At 37.8% G+C, this 20,611-nt stretch overlaps 2 protein-coding genes across 2 annotated transcripts in view; both read right to left on the reverse strand.

Moving 5' to 3' along the window:
- LOC127572706 (protein shortage in chiasmata 1 ortholog) overlaps nt 1-1,548 on the reverse strand; it is a 47,373-nt gene extending 45,825 nt beyond the window's left edge. The window contains exons 1-2 of the mRNA XM_052020234.1: nt 1,502-1,548; nt 234-306 (exon numbers count right to left, since the gene is read on the reverse strand). Of these exons, the coding sequence (XP_051876194.1) occupies nt 234-306; nt 1,502-1,516 (88 nt within the window). The 5' untranslated portion in view covers nt 1,517-1,548. The remainder of the gene's footprint in view (nt 1-233; nt 307-1,501) is intronic.
- Nucleotides 1,549-1,999: 451 nt separating this feature from the next.
- LOC127572558 (protein shortage in chiasmata 1 ortholog-like) overlaps nt 2,000-20,611 on the reverse strand; it is a 72,336-nt gene continuing 53,724 nt past the window's right edge. The window contains exons 7-11 of the mRNA XM_052019951.1: nt 20,474-20,600; nt 17,941-18,032; nt 14,340-14,582; nt 3,438-3,545; nt 2,000-2,016 (exon numbers count right to left, since the gene is read on the reverse strand). Of these exons, the coding sequence (XP_051875911.1) occupies nt 2,000-2,016; nt 3,438-3,545; nt 14,340-14,582; nt 17,941-18,032; nt 20,474-20,600 (587 nt within the window). The remainder of the gene's footprint in view (nt 2,017-3,437; nt 3,546-14,339; nt 14,583-17,940; nt 18,033-20,473; nt 20,601-20,611) is intronic.

Below are 20,611 nucleotides of genomic sequence, written 5' to 3' on the forward strand. Positions count from 1 at the left end.
GGAAGGTCATCCTGTGATTAAAAAAATATAAAATGCACTTCATTGAATAGAAAAGGATCTTTAATATGCAGCTACTTTCTGCAGCTAATTCTGTTCAAAGTGCATATGTGAATAGGTTTTTGGAAGCAAAAATTATATTTTGTGCCAGCTATGCATATTTAACACAACTGAACCAACCAGTACATGAATGAGAACTCAGAAACAATCTGACAGACATGAACCCAGTGTCTCACCTTCTATGTTGGTAAGGCTGTTCACTAGTGTAGCTCTAACACAGTCTGAATCCATCCTAATGGTGATTAATACCTGCTCAAGAACAGTTACATTTAAAATTATCTGTACTTCAGAAAAGTTCAGGTGCATCAACAACATCAGCATCTCTAGTAAATAAGATACTATACCGACATGAATAAATACTTCTGCTTGTTAGAAAAAGGTTCAGCATACATTTTTTTGTGCAAACACACAGAAGGAAAATCATCGAAACTTAACCTCTCTATATCAACTACAAGAGGACCTCAGGTTAACATTTCACAAAAAGAAGATCCATCGTCAACTTTAAACACTTGGGTCTAGAAATTCATAGTACATAGCACTAGGTGAATGAAGATTGACTTTTCTCAGAGTGTCACTGCCTGGCTGTCAGTGAGTATGGGAGAAGGTGAATTGGTGCCCATTCGATCTTAAGCTGATGCATGCCAGTTACAAGTGTAGAATGTAGAGGTCTCATCTTCACGTTTCTGGTAAGGTCATCATGATACTTATACCTTCGTGGCTCTGTCACTCTTGATGTGTCGCTCCTGGAGGTTAGCTCTTCCACCACCTCTTGCCAGATGTGACTAGCTGGTCTTCTGGTTCTGCTGGCACAAAGCAACACTCTCCTGTTTGGATCTCCTCCAAGAGGATATTGAGGTCTCCAGAAAGCAGAGGGCTTGCACACATCCTCTCTATCACTCTCTCTTCTAATTGTGACTAACAGTACTTGCAATAGTTGTGTGTCTGAACAGCATAATTCTTTATAAATACATCACATTTGCACAGAATTCCATTGGAGGTATTCATTAAGGTGCACAACTTTCCAAATTAGGAATTACTTGAAATAAACATGTGCTTGTGCTGTCATACTAGGATTGCAGTCCTTTGGCATATTTTAAATACAGCACCAGGGCAAAATATTATGCACTTTCCATGCACCTATTTGAGAACAAATCTATTTCAGGGCCACGGTTTTCTTGATGTTGCTTGCACAAAGTGCAAATTATAGCGATTAAGGAATACAGAGGTGAAAATGAAAAAGCCAATGACTAATATTGAGTAATAAATACTTGCTACATTCCAATTTAATATTTGGGCAGTTTACTTAAAGCATGACTCACTACTGAAAATCATCATTGCATTTCTTATAGTCAGAATCTGACATAAATGACAAAAAAGTACTGTAGTGCTCTTTATGTCACCCCATATTTTAAATTAATGGACAGCTTCTAAAATGGGTTCTTACCTTATGCTGACTCATGTGAGAGATATGTAACCATTTTATTATCTGATTCTGAAGTTCAGCTACTTTGGGGTAACTTTCTTGCTTATTCCGACTCACATATTGCACAATGCGGAGTTTCTTCCAGATATCATCTAGACGTGCACCTAAGGTGCTAATATACATTTCTTTTGCTCTGAATAAGTAAGCTGTGGGTGTAAAATTAGAATGAAGATATTTAAGAAAATCTGCAATATGGTGAGTATTAGTGTTTAATACTAAGCTTAAGTTTCAAAGTTAAGAAGGCAAACTTCTTCACTTTATTTAGCTTAAATTAATGATGGTTGTGCTAAGGCTTAAGCATTAATAATAAGAATATCTTATTTCAAATTTGATGAAAGACTTGATTGTTTTGATTAAGAGTTCTGGATTTAAGGATTTCCAGCATTTTCCATTTTTATTTCTATTTCCACTATCTGCAGTATCTTGGTTTTATAAACCTTTAGAAAATTACAGCAACTTTTACATGACAAAAGAACCTAGAAATTAGATCACACACTGTTAATTTCAGGATAACACAATTGAAAGTGTACCCATTGCGGAGTGAGATGTGATTAAAAACCAATTCTGGGTCATTTTATGTCCTTGTCTGTGCACTTCCCACCATGAGTCACACCTCCATATCTGACATGGTTTCCACATATAATGCATGTCAAATCACATTATTCCCCATACAAGGCTCCCATTGGAGTATTACCAGAAAAATGAATCCATAATGCCCTGGAAGTGACCATTGTTGGGGACTTCTGTGACAACAGTTTTTCCCAGCACAGCATTGGACTGAGACCCTATTAAGCTAATTCCATCCCTTTATCCTCTGAGCTACCTCCTCCTAACATCATATTAACCAATCACCCCTCTCCTCCCATCCACTGCTCTTCCTCTAATCAGCCTAGTTCACATCATTCTGACTCTCTAATCAGCCAAGGTACTAACCGCCCCATGACCCTTATCAATCCCTTCTACCCACTGATCTCCTCCTACCTTCCAATTGTCTTAAACCTCCAAAGCCACAATACCAGAAGACTTCACTTAGAGCCATGATTTCTATCCATCCCTCCATCTTACCTTCAGCTACTTCCCTGAACACTGTCCCCACCTTTCCTTGGCCACCCACCTCCCCCAAATCAAAACACAGCCACTTAACTAACAGCTGTTCCACTCATATCAAGCCCTGATCTGGCCATGGAGCATTGTCCTTCTCTTTCCACATCCCAATATCCCTCCAAACCAGCCTTGGGCCTGAGTGCTATATTTCCATTCCTGAAAGATCCAAAGCCAGTCCACTATTTAGTAGGGCCTTGAGCTGTATATAAGTTTGCACGAGCCCAAAATGTTTATTGGCATGGCACTGCCACAACCACTTAGTTTAACCAATAAGGTGTATGAGAACTTCAAGGCTAAGACTTCATATTTATCACATGACGTGGGCTTTATATACACTGAATTTGCAGATGTCTACATTTTAAAATTCATTTTTTCAATAACAGGAGTAAAGCTGCCCTGCAAGAAATATGACAGAAAACATGGAAATGTTAAAAAATGCAAAGCATATTAACATTTACATAAATTCTTTGTGCATTGAGATTTGGATCATCTTGAAACAAATTAACAGCATCTATCCTCCTTATCATCAAGTGTACTTATTTTTAAGTATTTCATAGTTTATGAAGAAACATAGTACAGTTTAGTAGCTTGTAGTTGGCCTCTTTTGATAGCAGTCAGTCTTTTGTATTGTTTTTTTCCCCAAAATAATAATTTAAAACAATCATATACAAAGATTATAAATTCATATAAGTCTGCTAATCACCTTCAGGAATAATGTTCTTGAATTATTTATCTCAAATTACACTTTTACCTTGACTCAATTACAGAAACCTATTTGCTGCTGTGTACATACCTATTGCAATGTCCAGGTCACACATCAATAGAAGATCACGAATGGTCACTAATAAATGAAGAAAGGCTGCAAGCTTGTACAAGTGAATTTCATTTTCATCATGCTTACCTAGTACAGAAACAAAAGGAAATAATTTTATGCCACTGAATATCCAAACTTCAATTTCAGAGCAGATTGCTACTGCTAATATTCCTTATTATTTTAATTTTCCAGTTAAATATCTATCATGTCCCATGTACCCTGTAATGATATGGTTGACTAAGATCAAATGATCCAAATTTAAAACTCTTTGTTCTATTTCGGTGTCAGCATAAACTGATGCCACTTTAAGACTATCAGCTGAGCTTGCAAACTTAAGTGCTGTAATGTGTTTGAATAAACACCATGGAAAACAGAACTGGTCAAACATGTGCACAGATCTCAGAACCTAAACAATGACTAAAATTTGAAGGTAGCAAAGCTGCTACGTCAGTCTGATGGATTTATTTTGTGCCCCATTTTTTTCTGTAAGAAGCCTGTAATGCAACATGTGAGATTATTTCTAACATGCAATCAGTACGAATTATTTTAAGACTGACAATGAAGGCAATAACATCTCAAATTAAGTAAACAAATTGAACTGATTATAATTCCAGAATAACAGATCAATTGTTTTATAATGTTAAATTTTAGGTATTTTGAATCAATGCAGTTTATACGGTGATGACCTTTGTGCTATTAATTTTAGGATACTGACATAGTGAAAAGGGAATATTGATATATGCCCAAGATGCAGGCTTTGGAATTGAGGCAGATTTTCGATGTAGAACACTGCTGCTCATTCTTCACAGTGCTGAAGATCACAAACGACAGGACAGGGAAGCAAACATTGTCAATTGCATCCTAAAGAAACAAATTGATCAGTCAAGTAGTCAGTTCTCTTTCAGGCCTTCTTTAGTGCTGCTGCAGCAACATCTCCCTTTGAGGGGCGAGGAGCTGAGCCATCAGATTACCTGGCCTCTGTGCTGATCCTGCACCTAGACTGTTGATATTGACCTATTTAGATTTAGCTTCTGTTCAGTGGTGAGCCCCAAGATATTGATGTTGGAGAAATTAGCAACAAAGAGGTAGGTTAGGTTTGTTTTTTCTTGTTCAAGATCGTCATTACCTGACATTTATATTACTTACGACTTGTTACCCAAATCATAGAACTTATGAATAGAGCTGAAGCCTATAGGATCAACAAATAGCTCCATTCTTGATTTTATGATGACAGGAAGTGCAGTGATGGTGTAGTTGTACTTAGTTAGTGGGACTCCAGCTGGGGCTTCAATTAATGATCTCCTCAACTACTCCATTATCCTTTCGGCTAGTTATGACCACAGGGAATCCTCTTGATAACTTTAGTCATTCTTGGGCTCCTTAGCACCTTAAGTACATGATCTTATTTTCAATGGCAACCACTCTTGTTACTTTACTATTGATAACTTTTCCTGATCCATCATTTTCTGGTGACAAGAAGGCTAAATTAGAGTTAATGTCCTTTGCAGTTTAACCAAGTGTGTATCTCATTTTTTTTTGTTAGCTTTTCTGGTTATTCTAAATCTTAATTTCACCCTTTCAAAATTATATGTATAATTTAGTAGCATGTTAACATTATCTCATCAGATTCATTTTGAGGCATACGGAGATAGAGGATGCTCTGGTTATCATTTTTCAAAATTCTACACGTCTTGGAACAGATTGTAGATTTACAAAAGGGGAATCATATTATTTTAATCTAATCCATTGGAGTTCTTTGAGAATGTATCCAGTAGAGCAGATGAGGGAGAACCAGTGCATATTGTACATTTGGATATTCAGAAGGCACCACACAGGAGGTTGGCACCTAAAGCAGAGAACATGGTGTTAGGGATAACGTTCTTCTTCTAAGGCAGTACCTCAGAAACAAGAGTGACTTGATTCCGCTCCAGTTTTGTAGGCTCCAAGGTGGATGAGGAAGCCAATGTACCACAGACTCATCCACAAATGGCATAGGAGACAACTGACGGAATGGTTGGGTGGGTAGCTTGTGAGGAGCTGAGCTCCTTCTGCCACTTATTTCCTTAAGGTTCTCAATACCATCCTATGAATAGTCAGTGGGGATGTCACACTTCTTCAAGGAAGATTTGAGTACATCCTTGTATCCTTTTCTTTACCAGCTAGTAACCTCCTTCTATGACAGAGCCCAGAGTAGCATGGCTGTTGTGGGAGTCTTGTGTTGTGGCTTAGACAACATACCCGATTGAGAGTAACTGGGGATGATGGCCTGGGAGAGAACGTTGGCATTGGTTAGTTTTTCCTTCCAGTGAACATGAAGAATTTTGCAAAGATAGTATTAGTGATTATTTTTCCAATGCCTTAAGATATCTGTGTTGGTAGTCCAGGTTGATAAAGCCTCTGGGAAGGCAGGAATCATTCACCTCAATGCTGTACCTCACTTCCAACAAACTTTCCATGGGTGTGCAGCTAATCTTTGAAACTGATGGGAAATTGTTGCTCCTTCAGCAACTACACTCCAGAACTAAGGTCACTCAAACATAAGTAGTCAAGCTGCTGTACGTAAATGAGTCAAAAAACTGAAGATGCTAGAAATCTGCGATAAAAACAGAAGATTCTGGAAACGTTCAACTAGAACCTGAAATGCTAACTGTTTCTCTTTCCACAGATGCTGCCTGACCTGAGTGTTTCCAGCATTTTCTGTTATTATGTACATTGAGAACCCTTGTGTCTGGAGGTCAAGGTCCAAATCATTGTTGACTCGTTCACCAAAGTATACAAGAAGATGGACCTTACTCTCAATATCTGAAAGACCAACATCCTCTACCAGGAAGCTGACCACCAAACTCAAGGACAGCTTCTATCCCACTGTTATAAGACTATTAAATGGTCCCCTAATACAATAAAATGGACTCTTGACCTCATAATCTACCTCGTTATGACCTTGCACCTCATAGTGCAGTGCAGGTAGACATTCTCTAACTGTAACACTACATTTTGCATTCTGTTATTGTTTTACTTTGTACTACCTCAATGCATTATTGAAATGAATTGATCTGTATGCAAGTTTTTCACTGTACCTTGCTACATGTGACAATAATTAACCAATTTACCAGCTCCTGCTACACCATACGGCCCTCTGACAATAAAGATTCATATTGAGATCGTGAAAAATGTGGATTACTTCCCATGTCATGGCAGCCATTTCTCAGAGAATGCAAACATTGATGATGAAATTCACAACTACCTTCAATGCCCCAGCTCAGTCTTTGGTCAGCTGAGGAAAAGGGTGTTTGAAGATCAGGACTTCAGGTCTGGCACAAAACTCATGGTAATGGACTACTTGTTTAACAGACAGAAACAAACAGTAAAAATAAACAGTTCCTTTCCAGATTTACAGGCAGTGACAAGTAGAGTACACAAGGTACACAAGGATTGGTGCTTGGGACCCCAACTATTAACAACCTAGAACAACGATTAGGCTGACGGTACCAAATGCAGTGATGATGATTATGATGCCAAGAAATTTGATAGGGATATAGACAAGCTGAGCGAATGGGGAACAACATGGCAAATGGAATATAATGTGCAAAAATGTGAGGTTATCCATTTCAGTAGAAAAAAAACAAAACTGTTAAGCATATTTTAAATGGTATTGATATATATAAATCACGGAAAACTAATATGGCAGTGCAACAGGAGATTAAGGCGGCAAATGGTATGTTGGCCTCCATTGCTAGAGTCACCTTCTGTACTCTAATCGAGTACAGAAATAAAAAAGTCTTACTGCAATTTGTTGGGTTTTGGTGAGACACCACCTAGAGTATTGTGTAAAATTGTTTAAAAATGATATACTTGCCATAGAGGGAGTTTAATGAAGGTTCACAACACAGGTCCCTGTGATGGCAAGTCTGTCGAATAAGAAAGGATTTTGTGACCTCTGCTTCTATACTCCAGTGTTGAGAAGGATGAAAGATGACCTCATTGAATCATACAAAATTCTTAGAGGGCTCAAAAGAGTAGATACAGGAGAAAGTTTCTCCAGCTGAGGATTCCTAATTAGGGGGTCACAGTTATAATAAAAAGATAGGCCATTTAGAACTGAAGTGAGAAGAGTGGTGAATCTTTGGGATTCTTTAGCCTTAAAGTCATTGGTTGCATCAAAATGGAAATCAAAAAATTCTGGATACTTAAGGGTTATGGGGAGTAGGGCATGAAAATGTTGCTGACGTAGAAAACTAGTCATGATCTTGTTGAATGGTGCAGCATGCTTGAGAGGCCAAAAGGCTGACTCCCGTTCCTATTTCTTATGTTATTATTTTATTCATAAAGAAAAAAATGTCACCAAAAGGATGATCATATTATAAAACTGCTGAAAGTTAAAAGGGTAATTGACTTGACTTGCAGTTGTTACTACTGTTTAAAATATATTTACCCTTTGCAGCAATATCCTGCTGTACAGAAGGCCTATGCAATGGATGAGATCTTACGTAACCAAGTAAAGACAAAGATCTTTCCTTGATTTGCTGTGGAAATCAGGTGACTTGTGAATCACGGATTGCGGTGGAGTTGAGAGAGGGCTGGGCGGACGTGGTGTAGGACCTGAAGGATGTTTGCAGTGAGGAAAGTTGGGGATGAGAATGAAGGCATGTAAGAATCTAACATCAGCAGGAGGATCCATGCATAAGAATCTACTGCCACAAAGCTAGTCAGGGTGCTCTCTTTTGAATTGTGCTGAAGGAAGCCTCATTCATCTTATGCATAAATGCATATGAAAGTAAACAGAGACACCAAAATATACATTGAACACTGTTTGATAACATTTGTATGCCACACTTTTGTGTGTAAGCCTGTCATATGCGCAGAGGACCCAGAAGAAATTTTGAGTCCTACCACATTGACTTTTTGATTTATTTCTTTGCATAGCACAAAGAAATTAGTCTAGGCCAGTGTTGTTCACTGCAAGCCCCATGAGCCAATAGTGACTCTCATCATTCCAAAGTGCAGTTCCTTGACTAGCTGTTTATATTCCGATTTATTTTATTTGCAACATTACAACATGCATCAATATCCACTTTCTTTACAGGTCACCTTGACTACATGATGCAATGTACACTAATAAGTACATCAAATATCTCTATTGTATTATAGCAATATTACAATGTCAATGAACACAGAACTCCAGAGTTCAACCATTTGTGTTGCCTTATTATTTTTTGTTGCATTGAGTTACTGGAAAGAATAAAAAATGAGGCTGGAGAAAGTAGTGGCCATGGCAAGGCTATAAGCAGACAACAAGCTTAAAGAAAGAAAAGGGTACATACTTTTGAAGATGAAAACTAGGAGTTTCAAGAAAAGTGAATTGGTGAATTTTTCTTTGTGCTTAATGAAAGGTGTGAAGCCTGTTTGCTTCATTTGTCAACAGGTATGTTCCGCTTTTAAGTGCAGCAATTTAAAATACCATTATTACCCAACAGAATGTGCACACTCCAGTTAAAACTATCCACCCAAAAGCAACCTAAGAAAGTTGTAAAGTTAAACCAGGAGAACGAATTTCAAAACCAGTCTCCAAGCTTTAATATTCACACAATATCAAAGTAGCACAGAACAATATGTGTTTTATTTTCATGTCCTATTAGTATCAAAAATCTTAAGCATTAAGTAGAAATGACTTCATGCCTTTTGTCATTTTATCATATTGTGAGGTCATGAGAAAAGTGACCTCACAACACAAGTGCAAATGTTTTCTATATAGATTCATCAGCAAGTTTTTCCCTATCCAACTGCTTCATATTTACATAGGTTTTCAATATAGAAAGACATTCTTTAACTTACATTTAGATCTTTTTATACAATTATTTAGAACCAAGACATTAAATACTCTTTAATTTAAGAATGACTGAACTAGATGTGCCCATCTTGAATGATATTGCCATGTTTATGAAGCTAAACTCAGTTGCACTTGCTCAAATGATAAGATTACATATTATCGCCAATATTTTTGCAAATAAAGTTGGTCTTTTGTTAGAATAGTAAATCCTTTGTTGAATCCAAATAGTGGGCCTGTATTTCAAAGCTACATTTGATACCACATAATTCAGGATGTACAAACGGAAACGAGGTTCTATGAAAAATAAATAATTGTCAAATAAAACCCTATTTTTCACATTTGGTTTATTTACAATATTTCTTAATTGGGGTTTCCAAGTAAATATTTCTTATGTGAGGAATGCTTAAGACTAACCTTGTTTAACATTATCATTCACTACCTTCTCCTGCTGCTTTAGGAAAAACCTAGTATGGTCAAAAGCAAGAGAAGTAAATGTCCCTGTCACAGCCACAGAAACAGCACAGCCTTTCAGGTCTTTCAGTACAGGGATGGCTGCAGCCTCCAGCAGATGATATGCTTGACATTGACTGGCTACAAGCAGAAGAAAAATGTTTCTAGTCAACAAAATGATAAAAATGACAATGATGCAGTACTAAAATAACAACAGAAAATACTGGAAACTCAGCACATCATGCAAAATTTGTGGAGAAAGAAAAAAACAGTATTAACATTTCAGGTAAATGACCTGTCATCAGAACCTGGAAAAGTTAGAAATAAGACAAGTTTTTAAGTTGCAGAGAAAGTGGGGTGAAAACAAAAAGGATGATCTATGATAGGCTGCAGAGCAGGAGAGACCAAATTACACAAGTAGTGGCAGGTGTCACTTAAAAAATTGTGATAAAGGTATATCTCACAGTGTAACTAGGAAGAGACAAATAAAATTTGAAATACTGTAAGAGGAGTGGAAAAAAAAACTGAACATTGAAAACGTCAGACACAAGACTGGAATGGCTGAATTGAGTCCTGAAGCCCATATCAGAAGAAGAGCTGCAGTTCCTTGAGTTTACGTGAATTTTGTTGGAGTAAATTGGACAGATATCATAGTGGAAGTATGGAGATGGACAAGCAACTGGAAGCTTGGGATCAACCTTGTAGATTGAATGGAGGCATTCTGCAAAATGGTTACCCAATCTGCATTTTGTTTTCAAATGCAGTATAACAAATAGGAAGAAATATTGCTAAAGTGCCACTTCACTTGTAAGGAGTGTTTGCATCCCTCCATTATTCCCCTCTTTCCCTGCAAAACAAAAACTTGTTTTATTTCTAATTGTTCCCGGTTCTGATGAAAGGTCATCAACTTGAAATGTTCACCTTCCCTAGATGCTGGATGATCTGCTAAGCATTTTCTATTTTTATTTCAGGTTGCCAGCATCTGCAGTGTTTTGTATGGAAACATTCATTATCAATTAGGAAAATGGCTTTTATTTGTTCTTTTATTGAATTTATTATGTTCAACTACATATTTTATGATCCTATTGCAAATTTTAATTGTAAGAGGCTTGGGACAGATAACTGAGTGATGCAAGTGTCTTGGCAAGCAGAGATTAGAACAATGTGCTGTTTTTTCTACCTCTGTGATGTAGAATAACAGCATATCTCTACTCCCAAGGCAGCTTTTTTAAAAAATGTTAATAGTAAGTAAAACCAACCACTTTTACACCAACTTGATGAGTACTTCTACATTAAAATGTCAAAAAAATTTGAATACCTGATGCTTGAACTTCTATCAAAATGCTACTTAAATCTTGCTGGCCACTTTCCTGCACTGAATCTGTCCTTAGTGACACTGATTCACTGCTTACTTCAATGTTGTGAACACTTTCGCCAACTGAAATAGAAAATCAAGCCTCTCAACTGCTGACTCTTCAGGAAGTTAATCACAGAACCCTTTCCAATGCATAAAGAGAAACACAAATTGCAAAAAAAAAGAACAAGTCAAACACACTGCAATCCACAAACACCTGCATCCCATTTTTATAGAAATTCTAGGTTTCAGTGCTGGGGATAAATACACAGCTCACATCTCAGCTCAGTCAAGAGAAAATGGATGGTGACTTTAAGACCTCATATTCAAAAATGACAAAGTGCTAGCTCCCCGATATTGGTGAGAAATTCCACAATTAGGTTTTAATTCAGAGGCTGGGTTGGCTGCCCAATATTGCAAAGTTTTTGGCACATATTCCATCCTCAGCCTTGAACTCGAAATGCACCAGTGCTCTTGTAGGAATTAAATCGGGTGGAGGGACAGGTGCCAGCTGGTTGGTTTAATATCACTCAAGCATTGAGGGAGGGGTGGGGATGGAATGGGTTGGAGAGTGATGATAAAAGCAACCCCAAAATCTCTCCAAATCACAATCCCACACAAGTAAGTTGCATTTAAATAATGTTCTTTTATTAGGCGGCAACTAGTAGAGCCACTGCCTCCCAGCACCAGAGAACCAGGTTCAATCCTGACCTTGGGTGCTGTCCCTTTGGACTTTACACATTCATCCTGTGACCAAATGGGTTTCCCGATGATCTGGTTTCCTCCCATATCCCGAAGATGTGTTGGTGGGTAGGCACTGTAAATTGCCCCTACTGTGTAGGTGAGTGGTAGAATCTAGGGAGAGAATGTACAGAATGATAAGAATGTGGGGAAAAGATAAAAAAAATGGCATCTTAAAGGGTAATTGATGGTTGGGGCAGACTCAGCAGGCTAAAGGGCCTGTTTTTGTATTGTATGTTAATAAAATAATAATTCTTGTTATTTTAAGTACATTATATAGATACTTGTCCACAAAACCCTGCAAAATATGGAAATCATTCTGCTGCCACCGGTGATGCTGAAATGTATGTTAATGGGCTTGTGGTGAAGTAGAATTTGAATTATTTCCTTAACGCAGCAGTGGCAGGTAAAAAAGGCCAATTTCTCTACCTCTGGGTCTGTTGCATAGAAGTTAAGCCTCTGGTGACATTAATGCTGTGGAGATGGATCAGCAAAAGTGCAAAACTTCATGAAAGAAGTGGTACCCCTCACTCATAGCCTCTCTGCTGAGTCAAAATCTCAACAATACAGTACCTCAGTGATGTTGACACAGCTGACTCTAAGATGTTGGATTGACCATGAAGTATTCTCCTATAAAAATTGAGGAGGATAATGAGGGTAAACAACATGATCATTTGGTATGCCTGAATGCCAAGGACTATTATTCCATCAATGTTCAATTACAAACTGACTGTACTACACAGTGCATTTGTGAATCTGAGGTACCTTTGAAGGAGAAATAAAGGTGAAGTGTAAAATAATTTTCTCTGGGAACAGAGCATTTTCTTGTTTGACTTCTAGGACATCCTAAACTTCCTGCAGCATCTCTAAAGAGACCTTAAAACAAAGAGCTATTTAATAATTAGTCAAATTTAAAAATTGTGGTAGAGAGTTTGTTGGAACTTACTGGCAGTGGTTTGATTTTCATCGTCTTTATTTGTCTGACAAATAGCTGGCACCTTCTTGGACCGTAGCATTATGAAGTTGTTGAGAGGATCACAGTCTTCCTGGTATATTTTTGTCATGGGATCACACTTATCTTCAGAACTAATGTAACTCATCTGGGAAATGGTTGTTATATTTTGTGATTGTAAAGGTAATGCTTCACTTCCAATATTTATATCTTGGTGTGCATGAGAATATGTTGTCTCTTCATCTTCAGGATATGTCTTAATTGTAACATTATTATTCCCATTTATTAAGGCTGGGCTTTCAGAACATTCTGTTAAACAAAGTGGAAGATAAACATTATTACTGGAGCTTTTAAATTTAATTTGTTCAGTTTAACAGCTATCATATAAATTTGTGGTTAGCGTTTTTGAAAGTGGCCAGCATTTTTATGTAATGTAGAAATGTCATGCAGCAGTAAATAAGGGCATGAAATGCATTAGAGTCAGTTGAAGTTACATTAATGCTACAAGTTCAGCACCAAGTACAACATGGCTTTGTTTTCTCACTAATGCTAAACTTGTGCTTAAAACCTAATCTGACCCTAGATTGCAATTGCACCACTACTGAAGTGTTAATGCTCCTGCAGTAGTATAGATACACAATTAAAATTTCAAAGATGACTACATTATATTCACACAAGGTTAAGATAAATGAAAATTTGATTCAATCACATTACTGGATCAAAGCATGTATCAAAGTATGGACTGGCTTACATAAAACTTGTGGCTCACATCCTCTTCACTCTAATACCCTTATACCGTCAACAAGGCACATGTCAGGAGTTCTCCACTACCATTGTGCAGAAACTTAACTAGACTAGCCCCTAAAATACTGTGCTCCAAGAGCAGGTCAGTGAGTGGGTATCCTTTAGCAAGTGACCTATGCATCAAAGCCTTTCCACCATCTACAAGGCATGTCAGGAGCTCCCCACTTGCCTCGATGAGAGCAGCTCTAAAGATAATCAAGAAACTCAACATCAGCCAGGACGGCCCATTTGATTGTCACTTCATTCACCACACTAACGAAGTGACAATCAAACGGGCGTCCTGGCTGATGTTAAAATGTTAAATAAATTTGCATATACAGAATAATTAAGGGTTCTTATTGCGAGATTTCTCAGTGCCTAGAAATCCATAAAATTTGCATGTTAATCTATTAAATGAATGAAAAGTATCTCAACACCATAAGGATTTTAAAATATACTATTAGAACTGAATTAAGTTTGTTGATAGCGGAGTATTTGTATCATTGACTCCTGATGTGTGCCTCAGTCAGTTAGCGAATGAGAAACTAATTATGTTTGAGAACTAATTTACACAATTTCTATGACACACAACAAAAATATATCATATGCCAGTAATATAGTAGATTAACATGCAAAGTTTATGGATTTCTAGGCACTGAGAAATCTCACAATAAGAACCCTTAATTATTATGTAATTACAAATTTATTCCTTTTACACTACAGTGTGTTTATATTCATTTTAATGATGTGAAGGAATATAATCAATGAACATACTTTCCAAATGAACCATGGTAACTGGTGAAAATTCCTCCAGTTTAGCAGCTGCCGATTCTTTTGTTTCAACGTGACCCAAGTGCAGTTGCTCCATTAAGTCTATCTGAAGTGCAGCTATTTTCATATACTCCTCCCATAAACTTTTTACTGAAGTACTTATCAGCTCCTCTGGGGAGGCATTTAGCAGATAAATTAACTCAGAAGCTGGTTTATGATGGAAGGCATGTTCTTTTATCCGAGGTTCTAAAAAAAAGAGTAACTATTAATAATATATAAAGGAAAGCAATAAGAAAATACTTACAGAAAAGCTCATCTTCTAGTTCCATTATTTTTTTCCCTGAATAATTTTTTGTTTTCCTATTTTCAAGAATGTATGTTCACTTTCCTTAAAATTTTGAAAATGAAACTATCTTCAATGTGTCTTATATCTCAAGAATACCTTGAGATATCTTGTCCCCCCAAGGTGCTTTGTTATCAATCCAGAATTTGACACCAAGTCAGCATAACAAAAGAGCTGGTCATTGATTCCAGGAAGGGGGGTGGTGCACACGCTCCTGTTTACATCAATGGTGCTGAGGTCGAGAGGGTTGAGAGTTTCAAATTCCTAAGAGTGAACATCACCAATAGCCTGTCCTGGTCCAACCACATGGATGCCATGGCCAAGACAGTGCACCAGCACCTCTACTCCCTCATGAGGCTAAAGAAATTTGGCATGTCCTCTTTGACCCTCACCAATTTTTATAGGTGCACTATAGAAAGCATCCTATCCAGATACATCATGGCTTGAAATGGCAACTGCTCTGCCCGAGACTGCAAGAAACTGCAGACAGTTCTGGACACAGCTCAGCATATCACGGAAACCAGCCTCCCCTCCATGGACTCTGTCTACACTTCTCACTGCCTTGGTAAAACTGCAAACATAATCAAAGACCCCCACCCACCCCGGACATCCTCTCTTCTCCCCTCTCCCGTTGGGAAGAAGATACAAAAGCCTGAAAGCATGTACCACCAGGCTCAAGGACAGCTTCTATCCTTCTGTTATAAGACTATTGAATGGTCCTCTGGTACAATAAGATGGACTCTTGACCTCACAATCTACCTCGTTATGGCCTTGCACCTTATTGTCTGCCTGCAATGCACTTTCTCTGCAGCTGTAATATTTTATTCTGCATTCGGTTATTGTTTTCTCTTGTACCACTTCAATGCAATGATATGATAAAATGATCTGTATGGATGGCATGCCAAACAAAGCTTTTCACTGTAGCTGCCAGCTGCTAATAATAAACCAATTTACCAAGGAGATATCAGTGTAGACAACCAAAACTTTTGCCAAAGGATTAATTGTTAAGCATCTCAAATGACAAGAGACAGATAGAGAAATTTGGTAGGGGACAGTGGGGAGGGGATGGGTTATTCCAGTGTTTAAGGCAAAGACAAAGATTAATACCAGGGATTTGGAAGAGGCTATAATTAGAGGAACAACAGATCTTGAGTGTGAGAAATTTACAAAGGTAGGAGGAGTGAAGACAAGAGGGGATTTGCAAACATGGATGGGAATTTTAAAGTGAAGTGCTGCCAAATCAGAAGCCAAAGCAGATTAATAAACTGAGGCAATAAATGAAATGGCCATGATGTAGACAAGAGAGTTAGCTAAGATTGGCAAATGGGGGATAGCAATAAAATTGTCAAATCTTGAGGTAATAAAGCCATGGACAAAGTGGCAGGAGTAATTAAGTCAAGCACACCACCAAGGTTCATAAAGACATTCTCTCTCTTGATTCTGTTTCCCAAAATCTTGCACTAGTCTTGTCTGTTGACAGTTTCTACGCTGACAACAACTACAGTTTCACTTTCCTCACTCTCACCATGAGGACACGCCACCTCACTGGCAAATGTGGAAATAAAGACAGGAACTAGACAAATGCTTAATCAGGTTTCATAGCTCAACATGTCATCAGCAGAAATCAGAAAACAGAAGGTCATAATAGCAATAAGTAAGCCACAACAGCAGCAACTGAAATTTTCAAGCACCCATTTCTCATAGAATCAACCATCAATCCAGACTCAAAATTTACTCCGATCTCACAATTCTTACCCTAGTTCTGCTGAGCTGATATTATATCTCTTGATCTTTTCTCCACCTAATGTACCTTGTCTTCTCTGCTCTCCTCAATCCCTTCCCATTGTTTCCATCTCCTCTCCATTTATCCCCCTTTTAACCTGTCCCATTCTTCTGCTTCTCTCTCTTTTGAGGGCTTAGTTTTCTCGATGACTTCTGAACATTAACTTGAATTCAATATTTGATCCTGGAGCTTCATTTGCTACTAATGTAAATATTATGTAGACACACAACTTCTCTCTCTAAGTTTTTGTTTTTTCCTAATTAATAAAAAGCTTCACGAATTGACTTTGACCCATCCACAATTATGAATATAGAAATTAGAAGCAGAAGCGAGCCACTTGGCCCCTTGAGCCATTCAATAGAATTATAACTAATCTGGTTGTCACCTCAACTCCACATTCCTGCATACACCAGTAACCTTTCAACCCAATGGTTATCAAGTATCTAGCTAGCTCTGCCTTAAAAATATTCAAAGACCCTGTTTCCACCTCCTTTGAAAAAGATTTCTGAAAAAATAACCCCATTGAGAAAAAAAATTGCATAATCTTAAATGGGTGAGCACTTTAAATTTTGACCCCACCCTCTCCACCTCCTCCACATCAAAACCTCTCAATGGTTTTCACTAAGGCCCAGGCAAAATGAATAGTTTATGTTAAGCACACTAAACAGTTCTGGATAAGACCTCATGGTATCACTGGCAAGATGCTCTCCCTGAATACACATAAAAATTATTTTTATAATCATATTTAGAAATTATACACTAATTGGTGAAATCATGAAATGTCGTAATCATAACCTTTCCAAGAAAGCTGTGAAAGTTCAATTACTTTTCTAGTTAGATTTTGCTGTTTATAGAGACTTTTTTTGAGAGCAGTAACTTTTAATTCTAGCACTTTTTTTTTCTTTTCATCTCAAATATAATCATCCAGTTGTGGCGACTCACCGTTTAGTCAGGCGAACCGGCTCAGCAGTCGGGTCGCGCGGCGTCGGAGCGACGAGGCCCAAGATGGCAGCGGGCCTCGTCTTTCCCGAGCGACGGGGAGAACACGCGCGCGGGAAAGTCTTGATGACGTAGTACTTACGTCATTGCCGGTTGCTTTGGGCGGGAACAGTCTCCCTTAAAGGGCCTGCGCAAGGCGGGAAAATAAACCACTTCTTGTTCGACAATCCTCCGACTAGCGTCTTGTTTTATTTCGCGGTAGCAACCACTACACAGTGCAATTTTCAAAGAGGTAATCTACACAAACTTCACAATCTCTGATAATCCTGACATTCTCACCTTGAGTTTCAATTTCTTCTTGTGCAAAAATATGCACTTTTCACCACATTCCAATTATATTATGAAAAATTTATGTTAAACCACCCTCCAAACAATGATGTTGGTATGAAAACTTCAGCTTCTCTGCATGGAATATCCATCTTCTCCAGCATGGTGAGTTTAAAAATGTGACAGGCAAATATAATATTTGTACACCTTACCTCCCAATCTCAGAGATGAAAAACTGTAGAAATTTTCTGACTGCCATATTTGAAACTCCAGAAAATCCTTTGTTGTTCCTGTCAAAATTGCACTGCAAAAGTGAAATGCAACCAAGCTTTAGTCCAAGTATTATGTTGATAGTTCTTACATTGTACATTTTAGAACTAAGAATTCTAAATGCAGAATGAAATCATGAACTGCATAACACTGTACGACATATCTCAAATGTCAGAGAATTTTGAAATGAATCATTTAAAGATTTGCCAGAATTTTACAGAAATTCTTGATTGACTGGAATCCAGAACAATACAGTATGTGAGTAAAAAGATCATCCTCAGTCCACGGCTAGGGTGTTCCCATCATCAGATTGAGGCAGAAAGGTGGGAAGAAATTATCTGCTGAGCACAAGAAATTGTCTTAAATGGTTATGTCAACTGAAATTTTTATTCAATGCATACATCAAGCTTCAAACTCAGTGACATTTTCAGTCTTTCACCGGAGGAGATTGCATAAAGGTCTTCAACAGCATAAGAACGTTTAGATGTTTTGCAATATAATTTAATGCATCACCAGCCTTTCATAGAAGTGCTCAATTTCTAATTTTATTAACTTCAGCTGTGCAAGTTTAATACTAGAATATGTTAGGCTTGCACTCTTGCCCCAAATTGATAAGGTGTCTTGTCACAAAGTCAACAACAGGAAAGAAAGCGTTACTTGAAGTTAGAAAATTTAGTATTGAATCTAGAAAGCCCAGACAGATGAGCTACATTTTCTCAAGCTGCACTGGGCCTCATTGTAACAGTGCAGGAAGCCACAGACAGCAAGATCAGAATGGGGGTGGGATGGTGAATTAATGTGGCAAACAATTGGAATCTCAGGGTCACCCTGCAGATTGAATACAGATGCTCAACAAAGCAACCAATCTGCCTGTTGTTTCTGTAATGTAGAGGAGACCACAGTGTGAACTGAATGCAGTACACCAGTAAATTAGTGCTTGTGAATTGCTGCTTCACCTGGAAGGACTGTTTGGGCCTCTGGATCATGGGAAGGGGAAAGACCAGGTGTTGCAATTCCTGCAGATGCATAGGAGAACACTTCCTCTTTTGTCTGGGCATGTTGCAGCCTTCCAGATTCAATATTGAATTCTCCATCATTAAGTAACTCACTTTATCATTCCATCTGGCCATTTCTGCTTGTCATTATTTTGGAGCAGTTTTTCTTATTCTATTCTGCTAGTCTGACCTGCTGGGTATGTCCCACAACCTAGCTATTTACAACACATTACACAGACAGAGAAACTCAATGTGCTTGTAAATGCCCCCATTAATCCATTTGGACTACTCTATCATAAATATTCCCTTTGTTCTACCCAACCCTCCCATATCTTCTCTCCTCCCGAAATCTAATTTATTTTCCTCTCATTCCCAGTTATGACGAAAGCTCCAGGACCTGAAACGCTGACTGTTTCTCTTTGCACAGATTCTGCTTGACCTGCTGAGTATTTCCACCATTTTCTATTTTTATTTTATATTTAAATATAGCTCAGAAATATGGGGATGTATCAGGTGAAGAATTTAATTCTGAATTACATGTACCCCACTAAAATCAGGACAAAATCTAAAGAAGATGGAATACTTCCTGAATAATCACCACTGTTGTCTACAACAAAAACAGAAAATGCTGGAAACATACACCAGGTCAGGCAGTAGGCTTCACTTGTGGACACAGAAACAGAGTCAGTGTTTCGGGTTGAAGACCTCAGAGGAAAGAAATCACTTCTGATGAACTGCATTTAACCAGAAACATTAAATCTATTTCTCTTTCCAGAGATACTGCCTGACCTGTAGAGGGTTTCCAGCATTTTCTGTTTTTGTTTCAGATTTCCAGTATCTGCATTTTTTTTGTAATTTTCAACCGATGCAGTCCAGCTTGATTGATCATTATCACCTCCTCCAATAAATTTATTTGCACTTTGAATCTACTCAGCTGAGAAACCACTGCAAGAGTGGAAGAAGCCACAAGACAGGCCCAAAACAAAATGGCAACGTGAGCGTGTTCCTTAATAGTCTTAGTGTCAATGAGGGACAAATGAGAGCACTGAAACACAACAGTTGATATCACTACTCTAGTAGATATGCTTCTAGATGTCAGCTGCAAAACTTACTATGCATGACATTCTCCACAATCTATTTATATTGTCACTCATTCAACAAATGTCAAGTCAAAGAGAATGAAAACAAGAGAGTGAGGCTGAGAATGAAGCTGTCAATATATAGTCAATATAAAAAAATTGTTCCCATGTGGTTTTTCGGTGCGGTTTGGCATGCAGAGGTTGGAAAAAAAAAATCAATAGTAAAGGACCTTACCTTATTCATTTCAAATAAAAAGTCACAGTAAAGAGGTTGATATCAATGTCTCAGGTTATTTACTATATTTAGTATGTAAGAAGTATAAAGACATTTATACAAAAGGAAGTCTTCAAATTCTGGGTGAGTAATTGGAATTAACAGATGAAGAATACTTTATGCTTACTCAAATGATGATGGACAAAGTTCCTCCATATGCAGTTCCTTGGTTGATAAAGTAATTTCTACACAATTTGTGTATAGAGGAGTCAATGGGGTTTCTACTTCCACACTTCTATAAATGTCGCAGCAAACTGTAAACATA

Source organism: Pristis pectinata, chromosome 7 (assembly GCF_009764475.1).
Source record: "Pristis pectinata isolate sPriPec2 chromosome 7, sPriPec2.1.pri, whole genome shotgun sequence".
Classification (NCBI taxonomy): Eukaryota; Metazoa; Chordata; class Chondrichthyes; order Rhinopristiformes; family Pristidae; genus Pristis; species Pristis pectinata.